At 34.6% G+C, this 23747-nt stretch overlaps 2 protein-coding genes across 3 annotated transcripts in view; one reads left to right on the top strand and one right to left on the bottom strand.

Annotated features, from left to right (window-relative positions):
• LOC144970760 (C2 domain-containing protein 3-like) overlaps window positions 1-9471 on the bottom strand; it is a 50123-nt gene extending 40652 nt beyond the window's left edge. For both annotated transcript variants that reach the window (XM_078910754.1, XM_078910753.1), the window contains exons 1-11: window positions 9278-9471; window positions 7071-7257; window positions 6443-6649; window positions 6023-6099; window positions 5483-5610; window positions 4562-4736; window positions 3294-3447; window positions 2516-2627; window positions 1865-1999; window positions 1411-1575; window positions 272-695 (exon numbers count right to left, since the gene is read on the bottom strand). In XM_078910754.1, the coding sequence (XP_078766880.1) occupies window positions 272-695; window positions 1411-1575; window positions 1865-1999; window positions 2516-2627; window positions 3294-3447; window positions 4562-4736; window positions 5483-5610; window positions 6023-6099; window positions 6443-6649; window positions 7071-7257; window positions 9278-9284 (1771 nt within the window). In that variant the 5' untranslated portion in view covers window positions 9285-9471. The remainder of the gene's footprint in view (window positions 1-271; window positions 696-1410; window positions 1576-1864; window positions 2000-2515; window positions 2628-3293; window positions 3448-4561; window positions 4737-5482; window positions 5611-6022; window positions 6100-6442; window positions 6650-7070; window positions 7258-9277) is intronic.
• Window positions 9472-9501: 30 nt separating this feature from the next.
• Window positions 9502-22603, top strand: LOC144970753 (RNA-binding protein 41-like). The gene is made up of 6 exons (XM_078910743.1): window positions 9502-9626; window positions 10249-10404; window positions 16045-16237; window positions 17132-17956; window positions 19649-19796; window positions 22441-22603. The coding sequence occupies exons 1-6, from the start codon at window positions 9568-9570 to the stop codon at window positions 22539-22541; spliced, it is 1482 nt and encodes a 493-aa protein (XP_078766869.1). The 5' UTR covers window positions 9502-9567; the 3' UTR covers window positions 22542-22603.
• The last annotated feature ends 1144 nt before the right edge of the window (window positions 22604-23747 follow it).

Genomic DNA, 23747 nt, shown 5'->3' on the forward strand with positions numbered 1-23747 from the left:
AAAATCGTCTAGAAATTCAATGTGCAAAATGATGCACTTCATAATTTCTGGGAATATCCGTAAGGAAATAAGGAATATCATGTCGTTTACAGAATTAAAAAATCTCCACTGGTTGCTGAGCAATGGGCACTTACCTTAAAATGAAGTAGATTGAATTGAAGTATAAAGCCAGGTTCTTTTGTTTTTCCTTTATTTTCTTCATATAAACCAATTGACTCAGACTGAGGAAAATGATGGCTTAAAAATCTAACAATCTCAATTGAAAACTTACCAACATCTGATTTGGTTGAAACAGAATCTGATACAAAGGAGGCATCAGACATATTTGTTAAGTCCCTCTCTTTACTTCTTGACTTTTTCTTTCCTGTCATCAACCTCTCTCTGGCTCTTGATGACCTTGCTTTGACTTTTTTCTTGGGTTTGTGAAGGTTGCTACTGCTGCTAATGGCACTTCTATCTTTGGACATAAGGGAAGAATTATTTTTACTCTCGTCTTTTCTTGACTTCATCTCTGACGGACGACTGGGGGTGACTGATCTTGATCTGGAATGACTTCTGGAGTTGGAGAGTGATCTCGACCTTGATCTTGCTTTTCTCTTGACCTTCTTTTTCTTTCCAGCTACTACTTCCCCTTTGCTTCCTTCACTGTCTTCCATGTTGAGACTGGCCAAGGAGGATGCTCTGCTTGGTGGACGCTAAAAGAGATGGATAAAAAACGAGCTTGAGAAAATTGCTTTACAAAGCTTTGAAAATAAGAGCAGTAGACTTCTACAGTCTCCAATTATTTGAAAGAGCATCATTATAACATTTATTATATATTATTTTTATTTTGTGACATCCGATATTATGCTTTTTCTCTTTTTTTTAAAGTTAGATCCAAACAACAATAATGATTATAAAAGATAGGCATCACACTTATGCATTAAAAATCTTCAATGTTAAAAGAATTTGATTTGTGTTTTAAACATGTGCATATATACCATAATCCAACGCTGTATGTGCATGCAAATTTTCATATTTCAGGATTTAGAGAAAAAGCCTTTAGCGCTGACATATTCAAGTGCTCTCTCTTTCATTTTTTATATGGCACATAAATAAAAATATGAAAAGAGGAGAATGACGGCTCTAGTTTACATTGTATGCCAAGAATAAAACTTTGAAATTACTCACTTTGAATTAATTAGGAAAAGTTTTCAAAAAAAAATTTATAATAATACAAACAAATTACATTATAACATAACATTTTGAAAGTAAAATCTTTTTAAAATTTCATTAATATATTTTTTTTCATGACCCCAGCAGATTGAATTCCTAATGAGAGATTATTTCATGTTAACAAGCTAAGCCAAAAGCCTTTGAGTCTATCCTAATTTCAAAACGGTATATAATTATATTAAAAAATAAACCTACTTGATTTCCTGGGGCCTCAACAGCAACAGACGGCGGAACGACCCTATGGAATTCCATTGCAGATGATGGAATGTTTAGATGACCTGGAGACAAACCTGAGAGGTGCTGGTGGAGGTACTTGTGGAAAGGGATACCATCAGCTTCAAGTTGAGCAGCATCCACATCCTAGTTAAAGAGGGAAGTATCATTAAAAATATGTTTACTAAACAAAAAGAAATAACAGTTTCATTTGTTTAAAAGGTAACGAGAGGGAATAGTTTGAGTGTAAGCTTACTCATCCAATAACAAAAACAATGTTGACAAGTATAATATTATCTATATACTGATTATTTCAGGGTCAGATTCTTCTTCAGCTAACAGCATTTACGATGTTGATTATACTGTTTTCTTTTTTAATAATAATGATGATATAATTTGGACACAAGCAAAGCAGTGAATATAAACATAAACATACTGAATCATTGTAAAAGAGATCTTGCAAGAGAGAGTGGTCATGGTTGGGATCCTCAACCTCACTCATCACATGATCCAGGCCAAAATCTGAAGAGAGACTTGAACCTGGACTGCCCTCGGTGACAAACTTGTACAACTGCAACAAAATTAAATAAAATGTATTTAAAAACAAAATGGGACGGGAAAAGAAAAGATAATTATTTCAAATCAATCCCTAATCAATTCCAGATATATAAAATATCTGGGGGGTTTTTTTTGTGGCCTTAATCAAAAGAATTATTGATATCAATTATGTAGCTACTCCTGTCTACGTAAATATTTAACCAGCTTTTAATTTTTGTCCAACCTTCTGTGGGTGTATATATATACAAAATCAATTTTCCACCTTTTATTTAGTCAACCAATCATTAGGCCAATTTAGAAATGCTATAAGAAGAGAAATGTATTTTGAGATGCAAGAGAAAATGCAACAAAAAGATTCTAGATGTCAGCAAACGGCTTACGACATGTGATTCTCATGTTATATTATTTTTAGGAAAGCATTGGGTAAACATTGTTAAACATTTCCCAATTTCATAAAATTTATAAAGAAGTAGAAAGGGAAAAATTACTTGGGACTGAAAGAAAATTTCAGACAAATGACAAAAACTACCTGAAAATCTTGTTTTTTGACAGGAGGTGAGCCCATCAAAATATTCATGGCTGTTTTTGGTGATGCTGTCACAGAATTTGGTAGTAAGGAGGTATCCACTGGTGGTGCAGGACTATTTGAAATACAGAATAAATAAAAATGATATTATTACAAAGGATAAAACATGTGATGCATAAAGATCATAATTATGGAAAGGGAGGAGGGGAAGAAGTAGAAGAAGAAGAAGAAGAAGAAGAAGAAGAAGAAGAAGAAGAAGAAGAAGAAGAAGAAGAAGAAGAAGAAGAAGAAGAAGAAGAAGAAGAAGAAGAAGAAGAAGAAGAAGAAGAAGAAGAAGAAGAAGAAAGAAGAAGAAGAAGAAGAAGAAGAAGAAGAAGAAGAAGAAGAAGAAGAAGAAGAAGAAGAAGAAGAAGAAGAAGAAGAAGAAGAAGAAGAAGAGAGAAGAAGAAGAAGAAGAAGAAGAAGAAGAAGAAGAAGAAGAAGAAGAAGAAGAAGAAGAAGAAGAAGAAGAAGAAGAAGAAGAAGAAGAAGAAGAAGAAGAAGAAGAAGAAGAAGAAGAAAAGACACACTAAAGCACTAAAAGAAATTAAACTGTATTTAAGTCTAGTGTATTAAAATCAAGGAGGAGAAATAGACACACTAAAGCTATTAGAGAAAATAAACTGTATAAAAGCATGATAGAATACAATAAATCATCTAAGACAATTCTTCTTTCTGCTTTTGTTTTTTTTTTTCGTTTAAAAATATTTTGCCAAGATAAAAGAGTCAGGAAAATGCTTACCTATTTAACAAAGCTGGATTCATCATGAAATCATTGGAAGGGCCAGATGGTTTAGGATCTTGATTTGTGTGCATCGCTGACACAGCCATTGCATCTCTCAGCATTTTGCCCCTGTCGACCAACATTGAAAGGAGATCTCGGCCACCCGTGGAACCTAAAATAAATATTAAAATTAGGTTTTATACTTTTACTAAAGTGATTCAGATGTTGACACTAAGAATTATATATAATTTTGTTATTACTTTTTTTTTAACTTATCCAATTAGATAATGAAGTAAATTTATAAACTTCTCACTATGATATGCAGACCTGCTATAGGCAACAAACAAAAAATCTACGCTGCTAAAAGCTGTGGACTGGAAAAAGTAATTTGCAAAAATGAATATAACAGCTTTAAAAAACCCAAAAAGAACAAGTTACCAAACAAGGAATGTTTCGGGCTCAGAACTCTTCTTCAGGAAATAACAAAAACAGTAAAAATGTTAATAAATCCCTCTAAAACCCAGATCTGAACAAGTGTATATGAACCCAAATAGATGGCAGAAAAGTTCTTAGCACGTCTGGTGAAAATGTCCAAATTTGGCAACCCAAACATTTGTATATATCTTAGTGCACATATTTGCAGGTCTGATAGTCAAATGCAATTATGGGCTTGTTTGAATATTGTTGGTATGGAAAATATTTTGCGTTGGTTTGAGAGTATTTCCAATACAACAATGAGACCTTAACAATTTGGGTTATCAGACCTGCATATAATTACATATCAGTATATACCAATTTAACTTGTATAGATGGTAGCCCTGAATATGCACTGTAACCCTTGAACGGTGAGACTTTCCAACTATACTATCTCCGGTTATTTATCTGGTTACAGCAGCTACAGATCTAATTGTAATTAAAGACAGAGAAGTGATAGCTGTGTGTTTCAGGCTTCAATAAGGAATAAAACCCAAGTCATGTAGTTTGTTAATGATCTTTATGCATAAAAATGGAAAGATCTGATTTAGATTAAAATATTATCTAAAATTTCTCATTGAAGGTTAATATCTTTCTGTTCCAGATAAATTAAATTCACTCTTCAACTTTTCTTTTATCAGTCAATTGTTCAAAGAATATGCTTTTGGTCCAAAACATTATAAATTTCATAAGGCATAGAACAATTCTTAATGTGTAGGAAGTTATGTCTCTTTGCATTATTTATCTTAGTGGTTTAAATAGAGGATGAAAAACGTAACATCATTTCTTAAACTTTAAAATATGTTTCATACCTGCATTTTTAGACAAAGAACTGTGAGAGCTTGATGCAATGTTACTCTCTGCAGCAATTCTCTGACCACCGTTCATTGGTAAACTGACCACATCACCATTGGCTGTAATAGCCACTGCATCGTTGATCCCATTTTTGTGACTCATAACTTTGCTACCCCCGACAAAACCGTTTATCTGATGGTGAAAAAGCAAAAATGTTTAGCATAAAAGAAGTAAGAGAATATTGTAGAAGTGTAAAAATAAAGTTATTATATCACTAAAATTGTTTTAAAATGTAACATCAGCTACTAAGATAATGTTCACTTAATATTACTTTATCATAATATTATTAAATGCCAAAGTGAAAAAATGTAATCGTCTGACAACTTTGTTCTATTTCAATAACTTCCAGAGTCAGAACATTCATGAAAGTATAAACATAATATTGCACCTACACGTGTGTGCAATTTTTAAAATGATTTAATAAATAAAGAATAAAGAAATAAGGATGAAGAAGAAATGATAGAATTACCCAATATTTATTATATAGGATCGCATATATATATATATATATATAAATCATATATTTCAACCAAACAATTTCCAAAAATGAACCTAATAAGCAAGTAAAGCAAGTTAGTTATATCCAAAAGACACTTTTTGAAATAAAATATAGAATCCCCACATTCCAAATAATCATTTTAACTGACAAATAAATAATGTAAATGAAGACATTGTGAAAACATATATTCCTGATTATATCAAGAAGTTATTAGTAACAAACTGATAACCATCATTTAAGAGTAAATGCGTAAATGGATATCTAAGTTCCATCAATTTATTTTCTCGAAATGATGCATTGTGGACTACTATGAAATGCCATGGAGCACTATATTATTCTTTTGATCCCAATGTGAGCGACCAGCAATAAATCAACTTACTGAAACAGGTGCAACTGAAGATGGATGATTTTGATGATCGACTGCACCAGCCTTGTGCCAGTCGGTTTTCTGCTGCTTATTTGTATTTAGATCAGATGTGGGAATGGTGCCATTGCAGTCATATGATGCTGTAGAAACATTAAAAATATAGGAGTACAACTTGTATTTTACATATCATTTTCGTCAAATATTAAACATCTATTATTAAGAAATATAAGATCAGATTATATGACTTAAAAGTGTAACACATTTTGTAGTACTCATCAAAAGAAAATAAAAAGAAGGAATTAATAATAATAATAGGCACAAACATACACAATTAGATTAAAAAGTATTTCTTTAAATCAATTATAGTCTATCATTTCTCTTAGTATACCCTTTAAAAAAACCTACAGATGAGCCTTGATTTTATGCAAGGCTGTCTACTACTACTATTTTGAGTGCTCAAACGAGAAATGAATTTGCCTCCTGTATTTATATTAGCACTGTCAAAAAAAAAAAGAAAATTGTAAGGACTTAAAAACATCATTCCAATCCTACCCATCAAATGCTCCAATACAAGAGAGACATCCAAGTCGGCGATTTTTTGACCAGTCATGGACATAACAGGCAACTTTCTGTAAAAGTTAAAGACAATTGACTGAAGTCAAAATTTCATAAAAAGAAAAATTAAATAAAAACAAACCATTATCTGCAACCCAAATTCATTTACAGACCAATTTAAATCTACACAATAAAAAAGAAATGTGAATTGTATTAAAATACTTCAGTCAAAAATCAAGAAGTATGTGTGTAGTTCTTGATGCGATCCCTAAAATATTCAAAACGTCCTTGACTTGTCAATCTTCAATCATAAGTATAGTTGAGCTTTTAACAGCTATAAGCAGACAAAATTTAGCAATGTGTACAGCGGTCATGATAAGTGACAATGTGATCAAAAATATAATCAAATTTGTAGACCTTTGGATTCCTTTAGATGTTGACAGTTGGCTCAGTCCAGAGACTGTTGCATGTCCAACTGGGTTTGATCTTGGATTGTCAACAACTTCAAGGCTTAGACTGGACATGTCCTTGAGGTATGTAGCAAACTGCATTGGACCAGACCTGACCGGATAACGTGCTGTCGTTCGGGTATCTGAGCTTTTTCCTTTTCTGACATCTAATGGCCTGTGAAAGTAAAGAAAAGAGCATTTAATAGAAATATTTATTTTCTTAATCTGCATATTAAAATATGAAATTAAATAGAGTAATGCCCATGCTGAAAGGCCTCTGGATTAGCAGGAACTATAACAACAATTCAATGCAAGCTAATATTATATGAATGTTCCCCAATAGAAGATAAACGGCCCAACCTTCTTTTAAGATATGAATGCTCTACCCTTACACTGTGCAAAGGGATGTATGAATCATATAATTTATGATGGTATTCTTCTGAAATATTGTTTATTTAATTTCATTCTATTCACATATTTTTCGATATAAATTCTGAATATTTAGATGCTGAGTTGTTTTTTTTTTTACAACATTGAGAAAAGCAGGATTTAAACAAATGTTTTGTAAAGATTCTATATGTACTTTCATAAATTACCTGAATATTGTTCCCTGTCCATCCTCTCCCCACCATTTGACCCTGACATATGTGATGGAAGGTGACTTTGGAATTGACCAAACGATTTTTGGAATGCTCAATTTGCAAAAACATCTTAGTTGTCCATCGACTTGTGGAGGCAGATCTGTGCTCACTTCAACAACAGTGTCTTTACTTGGCCCCTCACCTGGGAATAAAAAGTTGTTGAGGATTTCCTTCACAGAGAAAGTGAGAATATATCATATCAGACATCTCTGAATCATGTTCTGCGTAATAATTTTTTATATAAATTCAAAATGTCGTTGTTCAAGGTATATAAAGCAAATCGCATTGTAAGGAGTTGTTATAATGGTTTAATAGTGGTAACAACAAGATATGAAGTGAGTAGAAAAGTGCCAGAAGACAATAGAGAATAAAAATTTTTTCGCGGCGGTGGTGGGGTTCGAACCTGCGACCTTATTGGTACGACAACTCCGCCTGGCAGGTGAGAGCGTGGCTCTACCGTGTGAGCTATCCACGAACACAAAAATATTCGTTTCAAACCCAAAGTCATTTCTAGATCCCTCTCTCACCTACTTCTTGAGACCGCCGATTCGTTCACCACCATCGCGAAGTAATTTTGACCAGCAGTTAAGCTTAATAGCCAATATTCTCATTACAAACATATAACATAGAAACGATTGAGACATTGAGTATGCTCCGGTGTATGGGGTGAATTTTTAATTCAGAAAAGTGAGTGGAGCAGGCACTTATGTTGGTAACAACAAGATATGAAGTGAGTAGAAAAGTGCCAGAAGACAATAGAGAATAAAAATTTTTTCGCGGCGGTGGTGGGGTTCGAACCTGCGACCTTATTGGTACGACAACTCCGCCTGGCAGGTGAGAGCGTGGCTCTACCGTGTGAGCTATCCATGAACACAAAAATATTCGTTTCAAACCCAAAGTCATTTCTAGATCCCTCTCTCACCCACTTCTTGAGATCGCCGATTCGTTCACCACCATCGCGAAGTAATTTTGACCAGCAGTTAAGCTTAATAGCCAATATTCTCATCACAAACATATAACATAGAAACGATTGAGACATTGAGTATGCTCCGGTGTATGGGGTGAATTTTTAATTCAGAAAAGTGAGTGGAGCAGGCACTTATGTTGGTAACAACATATGAAGTGAGTAGAAAAGTGCCAGAAGACAATAGAGAATAAAAATTTTTTTATAGTGGTAGTAGTATTAGTAGTAGTAGTAGTAGTAGTAGTAGTAGTAGTAGTAGTAGTAGTAGTAGTAGTAGTAGTAGTAGTAGAGTAGTAGTGGTAGTAGTGTAGTAGTAGTAGTAGTAGTAGTAGTAGTAGTAGTAGTAGTAGTAGTAGTAGTAGTAGTAGTAGGAGGAGGAGGAGGAGGAGGAGAAGGAGTAGTAGTAGTGGTAGTCGTAGCAGATTATATGATTCAATTTGATGTAGTTGAAGACTTTTATTTATCATCATCTAATTCTTTCATGGACATTGTAGGAGTATGTAGTCATTTATTTTAAGTCAAAGTGCTAGTGGCAGCGCAATAATAATAATAATAATAATAATAATAATAATAATAATAATAATAATAATAATAATAATAATAATAATCAAAGTGCTAGTGGCAGCGCAATAATAATAATAATAATAATAATAATAATAGTAGTAGTAGTAGTAGTAGTAGTAGTAGTAGTAGTAGTAGTAGTAGTAGTAGTAGTAGTAGTAGTAGTAGTAGTAGTAGTAGTAGGATGTTTGTTTGTGCGTGAGTATCATGATCCATTCTAAGAACCACTGCTATTTCCTCCTTTTTTTAAAAATCTGCCTCATCACAATTTAATGTTTTCCACTTTTGTAAATCGTTTTCACTTTCACCTGTTCATAAGTTTTCTCCTCTCTAATTATAAATCATAAACTGTACTCTGTAGTGTAGTCGTAGTAAGCTAAACTTTGACTTTAACTTTAGATTTCCAATTTCCAGTACTCTAAAACCAGTGGGGGTGTGGCGTGTAGAAAAGTATGCATTCAGTCCATTCTGTTCAACGCAATTATAACAATAATGATTATCCAAATATAGGAACATCGGATAAACAGTCTAAGGTTTTGATGTTTTAAAAGAAACATTTCTAATTCTAATGATTAGAATAGAAATAAAAATAAAAACATGCACAAACACATTTCAAAATGACATATCAGGAGATTACCTCTCATTTTCTTGTGAGCATGTATGCAACATATGACTTTTAAACAAATGCAAGAGGCATGAATTTAAATTAGTTTCTATTTTATACTCAAATGAACAATATTCGTTGAAAAAGGGCTAAATTTTCCATTATCAAAACAAGTTTGAGTTCGATCTGTCCGCCATTACTGAAGCTAAAACATAGCAACGAGATATTTCGAGAGTTTGTGCATAGCGAGAGAAAAGGGGAGGTAATGCTCAAGTTCTTTCTCTGTAAACAATAACAATCTGGTTGCATGGATTGTTTGCTGAATGCTAAAATCAATCATGTCGAAACCTAAGTCAAAGACCGTTAGAGGGGCATTACCATGGTAAACGAATGTAATTTAATGAATAGATTAACGTACTGTTAATATTCAATGTTGTATGACAATCGACCTTAATCAAGTTCCTTACTCTCACTCGAAGACAAACACTTATTTTAAATTAAAATATTATTAAGAAGATATAGAACTCAAGTAGATTGTAGAAACTCTACACTTTAAATTTAAAGTTTAAAGACGGACATTTTTCAAACTCAGATCACATTATCATTAACGTTTAACTTGACTCAGTCAAATAGGTGGGGCTCGAAGTAACATTTAATTTGATTCCTTATTTGTTTCTCTCTAAGGTACACGGTTCTCGGAGTATTTTTCTGTTGAACATTTAATCAATTTTATAACATTTACAAAGACAAAGAGAAGTTGTGATCTCTCTGCTGCCTCCCAAACCTAATCTCGTAGCGATCAAGATGTTCTTAAAATAAAAGGAGATAATTAAATTAACAGTCGCTCTCAACAACTTTCTTGGATCCATGTTGCATCTTTTCTATCTTAGGTTATTTTGTTTGTTATTTATATATTTTATGAAAACAAATTGTTTCTTTTATTGCATACCTATAACTTATACTTAAAGGCTATAATAACACAATGTGTTCCTATTTCTTTTCAGTGGCAATCCAAAGCGCTACACTTCTTCAGAAGTTGTGCACATGCAGAAAAATTACAATCCTTCAGCTACGTCTACATCTGAAGATCAAAGTGAAAGTGATCAATACATCAAAACTCTTCTGAAACGACAGATCCATACAGATGTTACATTAAATCAGTAAGTTTGGTGATTAATATTCAATTTTCCCAGTCAACAAATGGAATGAATCAAACTTGCCATTGTGATCATTCTGAAAATACATTTTCAAATCCTCGAAGCAAGACTTATATACATAAAAATTTCTCATCCATCTAAATTAAGATGAATCAGAAAAACTATGCTTGCTTTGTAAATCATTAATATCAAATTAAACTGTGTGTATGTATAGATACCATTTCACTCTGACTAAATACTCTTGTCATCCTGACTTTCATAAATGAATAAATAAGTAATAGATAAAATATAATTCCCATTATTTGTCTTAAGGGAAAATTTGTCGAAAGTCGTTCTCGAAAAAAAAAGACCAAGATGGTCCTATGTCAGCCATAGTGCGATATTGCAAAGTAAATTATAGGCTAGTTTTTTTCTCATCACACAAGCACACAAAAAAGATGAAGTGGCAACCATAGATAACACAGGACTAGATAGGACAACAGGGGGGGGGGGGGAGAAACGTCATCAAAAGTGGCTAGTGAGAGTTCGAGCGCCGCCATTTTATTTTTTATGCAACCAGGGACGCTGTGCGATTTAATCTCTATTTTAATTACTTTGATTGAGCTCGTTTAACCTTGATTTGTGGACGAAAAATAGAAAAAAGGGTCAGCTTTATGATGATAAACTAAATTAGACATTTACCTATACCTGGATACCTCTGTATAGAGCTTTTAGACTTGGTGTAGTCTCCTTCGCTCCTCCTCATCTATTAATGATTGGACCAATTTTTATAATTGAACTTGTTTCCTAGGGTGTTGCTTATCTCCAACTCTGCTTTGAATTTATTCAAATTTTTTGCTGATACTGTGGTTTCTTGTAGTTTATTCCAGTTATTTACAATTCTAGATGAAAAAAAGTTCCTTCTTTCATTTGTTTTAAAACGTTCTTTTTTCAGTTTCTTGCTGTTTCCTCGTGTCTGAATGTTCTTGTTTGGTTTAAGGAATCCTGCCTCTACCCTGTCTATTCCCTTTACTATTTTATATGTTTGGATCATATCTCCCCTTCTTCTCCTGTAATCTAAGGTCGGGAGATTTAATTCTTTCAATCTCTCACAGTATGTTTTGTCTTTCAGGTGTGTGATAAGTTTTGTTGCTCTCCTTTGCACTCTTTCCAAACAGTCTTTGTCTCCCTCAAACTTCGGATACCATATGCAGTTAGCATATTCCAGCTTTGATCTAACCATAGTCTTGTAGATGGTAGTCATGTGTTTTGTTTTCAGATTCTTGAAATTTCTTTTCACTATTCCGAGTGTTTTACTAGCTTTAGATTGAACATCTTTAATTTGCTTCTTGAAGTTTAGCTTCCTATCAATAAATACTCCTAGGTCTTTTTCCCCATTGGATTTCTGCAGGGGTTTTTCTTTCATTATATAGTTTGCTTCTCTGTTGTTTTTTCCTAGGTGAAGAACTGCACATTTATCTACATTGAACTCCATCTGCCATATTTCGGACCATTCTTCAAGCTTTTTCAAATCTTGTTGTAAGGTGTTTCTTTCTTCTTCTGTATTAGCTACTCCATAGAGCTTAGTATCATCGGCAAAGATTTTACATTTAGATGATAGATTGTCTGGCAAGTCATTGATATAAATCAGGAAGAGAACTGGTCCCAGTACACTTCCTTGTGGAACTCCACTTGTTACCAGTCTCTCTGTTGATGCTGTTCCATTCACTATCACTTTTTGTCTTCTATCTTTGAGGAAATCTCGGACCCATTTGACTGTCTGATCATTAATTTGATACTGTTCCAATTTCCTGATTAGGCGCCAGTGTGGAACTTTGTCAAATGCCTTTCTGAAGTCGAGGTATATGACATCTAAATTGTTGCCTAATTCCAGGTCTCTCGTCCAGTCATCCATTGTTTCAAGTAGGTTTGTTACTGTAGACCTTCCCGCCATGAAACCATGTTGATCTTTGCTGAATAGTTTGTTCTTGGTCATATGATCAACCATTTCTTCTCTAATCAGCTGTTCCATGAGCTTGCAGACGACAGATGTCAGGCTCACTGGTCTGTAGTTTTCTGGATTTTTTCTGTCTCCTTCTTGAATATGGCTGTGACGTTAGCTTCTTTCCATTCCCTTGGTAGTCTTCCTTCTTTCATCGACTGGTTAAATATCTTGGTTAGGGGTTCTACTAGCTGCTCTGCTAAGTTTTTTAGGATGTAAGGATGAAGTTTGTCAGGTCCAGGTGATTTACTCTCCTTTAGGTTTTGTAGTCTCTTCATTACTCTCTCTTCAGTAATCGGCCATTGTGTAGTATCTATATTACTTCTTTTAGCAATATCTGGCAAGTTTTTCTGGTTCTCCACTGTAAAGACACTTGCAAAGAAGAGATTTAGCACCTCTGCCTTGTCTTCATCTTCAGATGCCCAAGTGCCATCTTCTTTTTTTATGTCACAGGTTCCCTGTCTTGTCTTCATTTTACTGTTTACATAACTCCAGAATACTTTAGGATTTTCTTTCGTTTCCTCTGCTATCTTGTTCTCATACTTTTGATGCGCTTGTCGGACTATTTTAGTAGTTGCGTTTCTCACTCTTTTGTATTTGTCCCAATCCTCTTCCTTTTTGCTTCTAGAGTATCTTCTATTTACTGCCTTCTTCTTCCGTAATGCCTCTCTCACTTCCTGCGTCATCCAAGGTTGATTTCTTCTCCCAACCCGGTTCCCTCTGCTTTTCGGGATGTTTTTCTCGAAGCATTGGTTAAGTACTCTGGTAAATCTACTCCAGTTATTTCCTACGGTGTCCTCGATTAGTATTTCCTCCCATTTGATATGCCCCAGTTCCTCTTTCATACTCTCTAGATCAGCCTTCCTATATCTGAGTGTCAGTTTTTCATCTACAGTCTCTGATGTCGCCCTCAGTTTTAGGAATATGGTCGCATGGTCGCTTTTTCCTAGTGGGTGGCTCAGTCTTAGGTCGATTATGTCATTTTCTTCCTCCATCAATATCAAGTCCAATACGTTGGGCTTTTGGTTTTTTCTCTGTCTCGTGGGTTCTTTTATTATCTGTTGTAGGTAGCAATCTTCAATGGTTTCTATGAAACTTTCCTCCAGGCTTCCCTCTTTTGGTTCGTCCATCCCTTTCCACTCCAGTTCCGGCATGTTGAAGTCTCCCATAATAATTATCTCTGAATGCTTTTTTTGTGATGCTCTCCTTATCATCTCCAACATTCTCTCATTATTTTCTCCTGTGCTATTTGGGCTCCGATAAATCACTCCTACTAGTATCTGACTTTGTCCAGTTACTCCAATCGAGCACCAAGCGCTCTCCCTAAAGTCGTGATCTGTGAGTTCCTCTATGGGGTTAACCTTGAGGTTCTCTCTCACCAATAAGTATACTCCTCTGCCGGAAGTTTCAAAATCTCTGCTAGCTATTATAGTGTATCCCTCAATACCTAACTCTGCTATGGTTGGGTGTGTTGTTGCATTCTTTGGCTTAGCTTCTGTTATTGCTATTACATCTGGATCTTCTTCTTCTGCCATAGCCTTTAGCTCCTCTCTCTTATTCATTACACTGTCTGCGTTCGTGTACATGAACTTCAGGGTATTTTTCATATTCACGTGCTGCCCCTCCTTATCATTCACTGGTACTTCTCTTTTTTTGAATTTTCTTGTTGTCTTCGAGTCCTTGCTCAGAAACATTTTAAACTACACTTTTACTTGTATATTTTAGGCTTGGCTCCATTGATCGGGTTTATATTAATTTTTTTTTTTTTTTTTTAATGTCCTACATGTTAAATGTTGCTGTTTACCAGGGACCCTTTGTAAATCGCTTTGAGCAAGAGAAGAATACCCCCCCCCACACTTCTCTCTATCTATCTATCTATCTCTCTCTCTCTCTCTCTCTCTCTCTCTCTCTCTCTCTCTCTCTCTCTCTCTCTCTTTCATCGTTGCAGCAGTCGTAGTAGTGGTAGTAGAAGTTGTAGTAATAGTAGTAGTAGTAGTAGTAGTAGTAGTAGTAGTAGTAGTAGTAGTAGTAGTAATAGTAGTAGTAGTAGTAGTAGTAGTAGGAGCAGTAGTAGTAGATGAAGTATAAGAGATTGATAGTTGGATGGATTGATGACCAAGTTGATCGACCATGAAGTTTGATCACACCCTCACAGCATTTTGTTTATTTATTTTTATGTATTTTTGCTAACAACGCGTCTGTTCTGTCCCGGAAATGCCAATGTTTACTGTTTTCTCATATAATTTTACGCTGCCAGTTTTCTGGAAAACCCGTATATCGTCAGTCTCTCTCTATTCTCGATTCATCCGATAACAGCTTACATCTTAAATACGATGGCGGCGATTAGCCAATAAAAAGTGGCTGTTGTCCGGTCTGCGGTAGTCTGTGGCATGAACCAGATAAAATGATAGGACTCTGTTTTCAACACCACTTGTAAGTTTCTATAGCAATTTTGATTTGACCACTAATCATTTTCAGACCATGTATGATAAACTCAAACCAGCTGTTGTGAAGATTGTTCTTAGTCCACCACAGACTGAGCAATTTGATTGAAACAAAAACCATATGGCAGCCCTGTATAGATTTTGATGAGCAAAAGCAGCTTTGATGCATGCCGACATCTTATTCAGATTGGATTAACTTTCACTCTTTTGTTCTCAACATTTGTAAGAGTCAAAAGAAATTAGCCCTGATGAGAGACAATAAGCTGACCAATGCATTGTTGTCAATCCCAAAACAATGGTCTCCTTACAACTGTCATTGTCTACCTGTTGACTACACTAATGAATTCAGGAACTTATAAAGATTTACAAGATCTCACTAATCGGCTGGTTGTCAAAGCAACTGCATTTGGAATGGAGTTAAATAAAGACAAATGCAAAGTGATGTTGAATAGCAAAGACAACATAAAAGCTAACATTTTAGTCAAAGATCAACACCTGGGAAGGGTGGTATCCTTAAAAAAACATCGCTGAAGATGGCTGATCAACAACCAAAATTATAGACAGGATATCAATGGCAATGAATGCAATGACAAGACTAGGTAAGATATGGAAAAGTAAGAACATGACACTCAGTTCCAAACTTAAATTAAATAAGGGACTTGTAATATCAGTCTTCTTATGTAGTAGTGAAAGTTGGATATTAACCTCAGAATCCTTAAAAGGATACAATTTCAATCATTCGAAAACAAATGCTATTGGTGTATTTTGAGCATCATCTGGACAGACCATACATCAAATGAAGCGGTTTACATGTGAGTTGTCTCTATAACAGGACCACAGACTGTTTATAGTCAAAAGAAGGAATTTTTCTTGGTTTGGTTGTTTCTCATTATGAGACATTGGCTAAAACAATTATCCAAAGGACCTTGGAAAGGGGGGGGGGTGCAGAAGGAGAGTACGGTAAACAAAGTGCTGGATGGATAATGTAAAGAAATGGACAGCCCAACACTAATGAGGCAAGCTGAGGTCAGATCGGGATGGAAGGCCCTTACAGCAAAGTTATCTCTCATGCCTCCTATATGGCCACCACAGTCAGCTGATTGAGGTAAGGTGAGTGAATTTAAAACAAGTCAAAACCCATTTTTAATTAGGAGCTTAAGCTTACTTGAAATTAGATGTATAGCATTATATTTAGTTCAGTAACCTTTTTCCTCATAGGCAATTTTCTCAGCATCGAGATTTCACAGAATCATCAACCCATGCCCCAAGTGTCTCACAACTACAAGGTCTCCACAGCATTGATGAACATCTCAGACTTGACGAGTTTGACTCCACAATTGAATATCTCAAAAGCTGTGGCCTGACTCAGAAGGAAATAGCTTTCAAACTTAAGGACAAGATATCTAAAAAGGTGAAATATTTATAGAACCTCTTTTAAGCAGCCTAAGATCATGACCCAGTTATAGCGGTCAGTCATCATAGAAATTTCAGCACAATCCAACTCGCATTATACGAACCCTCACCCTAACAAATTCCTGCTTATTTCCTCTTATCATTCTTTGTTTATACATTACATATAGTTACTATAGGTATATACAATACACTCATTTTCACGGTTCCAAGGAGTTTGTAATAGATGAGGTGGAGTATAATATGTTTTGGATTGTTTTATTTTTTATGAGTTGGAGTTCTGTTTTGTATTGCCTTTTGTTTAAGCAGGCTGCTGCATAGATAATAGTATAAAGATGTGCATGGTTTTAATAATTCATCACACACGATTTTATTTAACTTCACAGCTTTTAATATTATATTCTCATGCTTCCTTATAAGGGAGCATTTTGCTCCCTGTCCTACTGTTATCTTCTTCATTCGTTATTACTTTTTCTATCATCTCCAATTTTTAAAAAAATTATGTCCTGCATGACATCCTTAGATGCAGTTGCCTTGGCATTTCATGCGGGATATATATAACCCTTCAAACAAACATTTGATGTCAACAGGAATCACCCTGGTTGTCCAAAATGACAATGGTGTTAAGAAATTTAGGTTAGTTTATTGTGGATCATATTAATAAAGGGAAAATCCGAAATATATGTATCCACATCCTTTGTCTTTGGTAATCTGATTGCAGCTAAAATAAATTTTCTTAATTGTTTTTTAAGCTGATCAAGAGAATTTGTTTTCTCGACATCACCATGGTAATGTATTTAACATTTTTATGATAAATGTCGGACTTATTGCTGACTACTTTTTAGAATAGCAATCGATTTGATCAAAGGAATATCTTCTCCGATATCTTTCACAGAATGAATCAAGCGGATTTGGTGCACATCCAGTCACAGAAGAGCAGATAGTCAAAGAGATCGAAAGGAAATTAGCAGAAAAAGAAGAGGCTTTAAATAAACCAGATAAATTCAACGGAGGTCTGGAACTCAGTCGGCATGCTTTGGTTTTGGAGAAAGCTATTCTTGAACGACAAAACAAGGAAGCCACATTTCCAGAATTTTTGTTTAGAGAAAAAAAAGTAACAGTGTCTAGTCATCCTGATGATCCAATAAATCACATACCAGCCATTCTCACGGACATCGAGCCCAAAGTGAGTAGGGAACCAAGGAGGGAGAGAAGACGAAAGAGAAAGTTGGACCAAAAATTGTTAAGACAGCAGCAATATTTAGCTGTAAATTCAGACCCCAAAGCTCGTCAAGAATTCATGGAAAGTGTGGGCGTAGGAGTCAATTCTCAACACAATGATGCTAGGGATAATACAACTAATTCTAATGAAGATGATGATGCAGGTTTTAATAGGGATGTAAAAGACAAAGAAAGAGATAGAGACTATTCTAATTCAAAAGAAGATTGCTGTGATATTTCAGAAAATGAAAATAAATTAACAGAGTCTTTTCATCATTGTGATGGTGAGGACAATCAAGATGTGAGGAGAGATGATGCAACAAAAACTAAAAGGAAGAAAAATAACGCCACCAAAATTTCAGAGTTCTTTACAATGAGTGATTTTCGTTGTGACTTAAATCTTGTTACAGATGAGGACATTCAAACAAATAAAATGAGTCTCTCAGATATTCTCAGCTTACCCAAGTTCCAAAATTATGAGCAAGGAAATCCTTCCAAGGTAAGAAGAAATGCAGAAATCACCATTGTTTTGTGAATGTAACTTTTTATTTAACATATTTTAAGATAAAGTGCTGCTTGCAAATGTCTCCTGTAATATGAATAAAGTGAAATGATAAGATTAATTGTAAGAGAAATACTAGATTAGGACCTGTGCCTCTCAAGGATTAATTCTGTGGTCAATCATCATCATCATCGTGGCTTGTACCCTTGAGCACCTTGCTGGTCAGCTGTCTCCACGCATCACAACCCTCTGCATTGCGCATTAAGTCTTCGTTGCTTTTAAAATCACTTTTGGTCATTCTTAGGTTATTTAAATATGTGATTCTCTGTCTTCCTCTAGCTCTCTTTTCTTCGATCATCTCAGATGTTTCCAAATTTTCTATTCCGTCTCTTCTCCACACATGTCCCAGAAACCATAACTGCCTCTTTCTGATGGTATCTATCAACATTCTTCCTTTTCTTAATTTCGCCAACACTTCCTCATTCGTATACTTGTCTGTTCATGATAACCTCAACATTCTTCTTTACATCAAATACCTCTAACCTCCTAGTACATTCTTTGTCAAGTGCCCACGTTGCACAACTGTGTAAAAGGGTGCTTATACTTATAACATGTTTCCACTACTTTCATTCTGGTCTTCAACTTTAGGTTGTTGTGTGACACAGCTGGACGCATTTTAATTTTATGAAACACATTTTTTGCTATTGCTATTCTTTGTTTATATCCTCTATGTCACGTGCGTCATGGGTAATGAGTGCCAAAATATTTAAATTTCTTTGTTTGATGGACTCTCCTTTACTTGACAAGTGAAAGGTTGTGTTGTTGTCATTTTTTTAGACTACCATGCATTAGGTTTTTCTTAACATTTAGTTTCAGGCCCCTTTCTTCACTTATGCTCACAAGTACATCTAAAAATTTTCAGCACATTTTCTGGAGAGTATGCCATCATCTACGTATCTTATATTATTATTCATATTCTGCCCCCCAACAACGGCACCTTTCATATCTTCAATTTCTTTGAATACTTTTTCACTATACATTTTAAAAAGGTCCAGTGATAAGATGCAACCTTGTCTTACTCCAAGAGGTCTGATGTTTCGTTATCAAGTTTGACACACGCTGTTTGATTCCAGTATAAGTTTTTCACAGTTCGAGGGTTGTCAATACTTAGACTTAATTATGCAATAATTATTTAATTTTTTTTTTCTCTAGAGGGTCTCACTAGTTTAATGCCCTGACAATATTGTAAAACTGTACAATGCAGACCTCAAAGTTCTGTTTATTTTTGCTAAACATCATTAGTAAATTAAAGATCTTGTATATCGACATAAATTTTAACAACATTGCAATCTTTCAATATTATCAATAAAAATAAAATTTAAAAAATAAAATTAAGAAATATATCTATATAATTTATAATTGGTTTACATTATTCTGCCATGAAGTAAAATACATCAGCCAATCTGTCATTTAAAGGGCCATCAAATCATCAAGATTGACTTACCATGTTGTTATCTTCCATTTAACATTTGTTACCCTTTCACTTTTTGGAAGGATGGATATATCGACATGGTGCTTATATTTCTACCTCAGTCCCAACAATGTCATAGATATTGATATCTAAAGAAAATTGAAAGGCATGACTTAAAATAATTTTTCATTAATTTTTTCTATAATTTTTAATTTCAGACTGTATTTGTGAAAAACTTAGCTAACACTGTAGCAGAGATTGATTTAATTTCTGTCTTCGGCCGATATGAACGACATGGTGCTTTTCCCATTCAACTCAGACTGCTGAATGGAAGGATGAAAGGACAAGCTTTTGTCACATTCCCAGGTTTTTTTTCCATTTTATTTATTTTGGATTTATTTGTTTATAGATTAATTTCTTCATTGGCCTTTTTCAACCATCTACTCTGCAATTACTACAAGCCATCTTGGGCATTCGTTTTCGGACCAAAAAGTCCAGGATTCGAGACCTGTTGTGAGCAGCATAATATAATTCAATCCCAGGAAAAGCTCTTTACTCACATTCTCTCACCATAGTCAGGTGTAAAATGAGTACCTGGCCATTAACAGCATTGTCTCTGTCCTAAAAAAAAATGTTAATATCGCCTGACAGGAGTCATGTCTCGTCCTTTATTGTAAATGTAGCTGTTGACTAGAGTCCCTTTGTAAAGCGCTTTGAGCACATTTAGTGGAAATTGTACTATATAAATGTTCTTGTTAGTTTGTTTGTTTTTAAGGGTTTTATGGTGCTTGCACAACATTTAGGTCATATCAGTGCCAGTAAAAAGGAAGAAAATTGGATAGTAAAACATTCTAGATTTACAATTAAAAGGACTTGAGGAAAAAGTAAGACAAAGGAGAATGATTCAACTAGGGAACAGATGTAGATTCCTAGAGCCCACTACCAGTGTACTTAGTTTGAGATCACCTTAAAATCTCACCCAGACACGAGTACAAGATCCCACAAAGAGGAATACACTCAAAGATTTACAAAACATATGTTAAAAATAATAAAATAACAGTACATGACAGAGGATGTCATGGAAAAAAGGAAAAAGGAAAAAATATCATCTCCCAAAAATATACCCATACATTCGACTGTTTCCCTCCCAGCCAAGAACTCCGGCCATGGTCAGGACACTGTGTCTTCTATCCCCGTATATCTGTTTTTCAAATTGCTTTCTGTCTTTGTCTTGGGGTGAGATTACTTGGTTTTCTCCTGACCCTGGCCGGAGTCCTTGGCTGGGAGGGAAACAGTCAAATGTATAGTTGGTTTTGGGAGATGATATTTTTTTCCTTGTAAATCATCTCTCTGTTATGCACTGTACTATGTTTTGTTTACATGTTATGTATGATTTGTAAACATTTGAGTGTGTTCCTCTTAGTTGGGACCTGTGCTTGTGTCTGGATGAGGCTTTTAGGTGATCTCAAACTAAATACTTTGATAGTGTGCTCTTGGAATCTACATCTGTTTTCTATTTGAACAAATTCCCCTTTGTCTTACTTTTCTTGTGTGCTTTAATTGTAATTCTAGAACTTTTCACTATCCCATTTTCATCCTTTTTACTGGCGCTGATATAACCTTAATGTTGTGCAAGCGCCGTAAAACCTTCAAAAACAAAAAACCAAACATGGTCAGGACAAAACCAAGTAATCTCATTTTAAAACAAAGACAGAAAGCAATTGGAAAATAGATACAGGGGGATAGAAGACACAGAAAGTCGGGAACCCTACCCAGAAAATGCTCTTGTTATTAGAGAATTCACTCAACAGAGGAGGAAAAAAAACCCTGCTGATCCACTATGGAAATTTACCTTCAGCACGCTTTAGATGTTGTCATTTCAATTAACTTTGGTGTTTATAATTTTATTTTTAATTTGCTTCTTGCTTCTTCATAAAAGAAGTTTCTTGCATATTTAATTTACATTTAAATGTTTTCAGCTTTGACTATTATTAACCATTCTTCTTACTTTACATTTTGTCCATTAATCTTCAACCTCAATCTATCAGTATAGTACTATTCTTTGTAAAATAAAAATAAAATGTGAGCTTCTGTTACTGGCTAAGTATTCATTTTACACCTGAGTATAATGAGAAAATATGACTAACGAACCTTTTTCAAGGGCTCAACTTTGCACTGCTCAACAGCTGGACTCAAACCCTGAAGGTTACAAGCCAGTTGCCATACTACGTTAATATATTGTCACGGTGCAATGCGTTAATCACTCGGCCATCTCACCTAAAACAATAGGATGATATGAAATAATTGGGCCATTGACTACATTCTCAATAACGTTTACAATAATTTTGATTGCTCTCGGAACAAAATGTTATATAAGTACATAATTAGATAGCGAATATTAATCTACTATTGAACTGTTTCACCATACATTTCTTTTGTGGGCCTTCACTGATTAATGTCTATAAAAGCGGAGTTTAACCAAGTTTCTGTGGGGTTAAACAATTACTTGTTAGATAGGTGGGTAGTCTACAACAATACACCTTCCCCACTTCTTTTTAGTTTCCATTTTACTTTTGTATATTAACTTTTTTCATTTTTAAAGTTACATATTTATATTTAATAAACAAAAAGTGAATATAACAGCTTCAGAAAAGAACAAAATACCAAAAACGGAACGTTTCAGGCTCAAAACCCTTCTTCAGCCAACAACAAAAACATAAATACATTACTAAAAAACCAGATTGACGACTGAGAGATAAATATTTATATAATATAAAAATTTAATAGAAATATTTATTTATTATTTCGTTGATCTGGTTTAGTAATGTATTTATGTTTTTATCATCTGTTGTTGTTGGCTGGAGAAGGGTTTTTAGCCCAAAACTTTCTTAGTTTAGTATTTTGTTCTTTTTTTTTTAGGCTGTTCTATTCATTTCTGTTTATTATATTTAATTATTTATTTTGTACTGAATGTTGCACAATGTATTCTCTTTTGATATCTTTTCTTCAGATATTGACACAGCAAAAGACGTTGTCAGGGACTTAAACGGTTACAAACTACATGCCAGACCAATGATTCTCTCCTTTGGCAAGAAACAAAATAATTCATAACATGACTAATAACCCTTTTACCCTTTTTTTTAAATTTGGCAAATAAATTCAATGAAATTTTATTCCAGTTCTCGAGTTATTTTTGTTTTTCAATATCTCAGTGACCACTAAAAAGTTGGTTACTTACACTTACACTCTACTAATCTGTGGTCTCTCCAAATTATTTTTAATATTTTGTCTTGGGATTATCATCTCAAACTTGAGCTCTTATATAGCTCACTATCCACTAAACATGCTCAAAGCATTTTACAAAGGGTCCTTAGCCAACAGCAACACTTTGCATGTAGGACGAGACACAATGCCTGTTAGGCGATATTACAATTTTTACAAACAATGACAATGCTATTACTATTAACGGCCAGGTATTTTACACCCGAGAACGGTGAGAATGCGAGTAAAGAGCCTTTTCCAAGAACTCAACTAAGCTACACTCATAATGAGACTTGAACCCAGGACCTTCTGATATGTGTCATGCCACTTGACCACATAACCGCAGGGAAACCATGTCACAACAGGCTGCATCCCTCACAGTGAAGGACTCGAGCCAAGGTCATGACAGAAAGAGTTGTCTCATTTGTTTTTAAGGGTTTTACTGCATTTGCAACACATTTAGGTCATTGCAGTGCCAGAAAATGGGATAGTAATTGTGTATAGATTTTCAATTAAAAGCACACAAGAAAAAGTAAGACAAAAGGGAATGGTTTAAATAAGGGAACAGATGTAGATTTCAAGAGCACACCATCAGTGTACTTATTTTGAGGCCACCTAAAAAGTGTCATTCAGACACAAGCAAAGGGTCCCTTTACTCTAAGAGGAATACATTAAAATGCTTACAATAACATTCAAAAAAAATATATAACAGTACATACTATCAATGCATTTAGTTTGAGATCACCTAAAAGTTTCATTCAGACACAAGTACAGGATCCCACCAAGAAGAATACACTCAAATATTTACAAACCATAATAAGTAGGAAACAAAAAAAAATTGCAATGCAAAACAGAGAGATATCACTTCCCAAGACTAAACACTGTACATTTGATTGTTTCTCTCTCAGCCAAGAACTCTAGAAACTAGAAAGGGCCCGGACATAACAAAGTAATCCCATTCCAAAACAAAGACGATAGCAACTTAGAAAACAGTTATAGGAGGATAAAAGACACAGCGAGTGACCTCCCTGCTCACTATGCTGGTTCCAAGAGTAA

The sequence above is a fragment of the Berghia stephanieae genome, chromosome 4 (genome assembly GCF_034508935.2).
Source record: "Berghia stephanieae isolate SIO BIC M18660-M18661 chromosome 4, UCSD_Bste_1.3, whole genome shotgun sequence".
Taxonomy (NCBI): Eukaryota; Metazoa; Mollusca; class Gastropoda; order Nudibranchia; family Aeolidiidae; genus Berghia; species Berghia stephanieae.

Coding starts and splice junctions, on each gene's coding strand:
- LOC144970753 (XM_078910743.1), top strand. CDS start 9,568: ATGCTAAAATCAATCATGTCGAAACCTAAGTCAAAGACCGTTAGAGGG. Junction 10,405..16,044: donor ACAGATGTTACATTAAATCA/GTAAGTTTGGTG, acceptor TTTTCCTCATAG/GCAATTTTCTCAGCATCGAG. Junction 19,797..22,440: donor AGCTTTTGTCACATTCCCAG/GTTTTTTTTCCA, acceptor TCTTTTCTTCAG/ATATTGACACAGCAAAAGAC.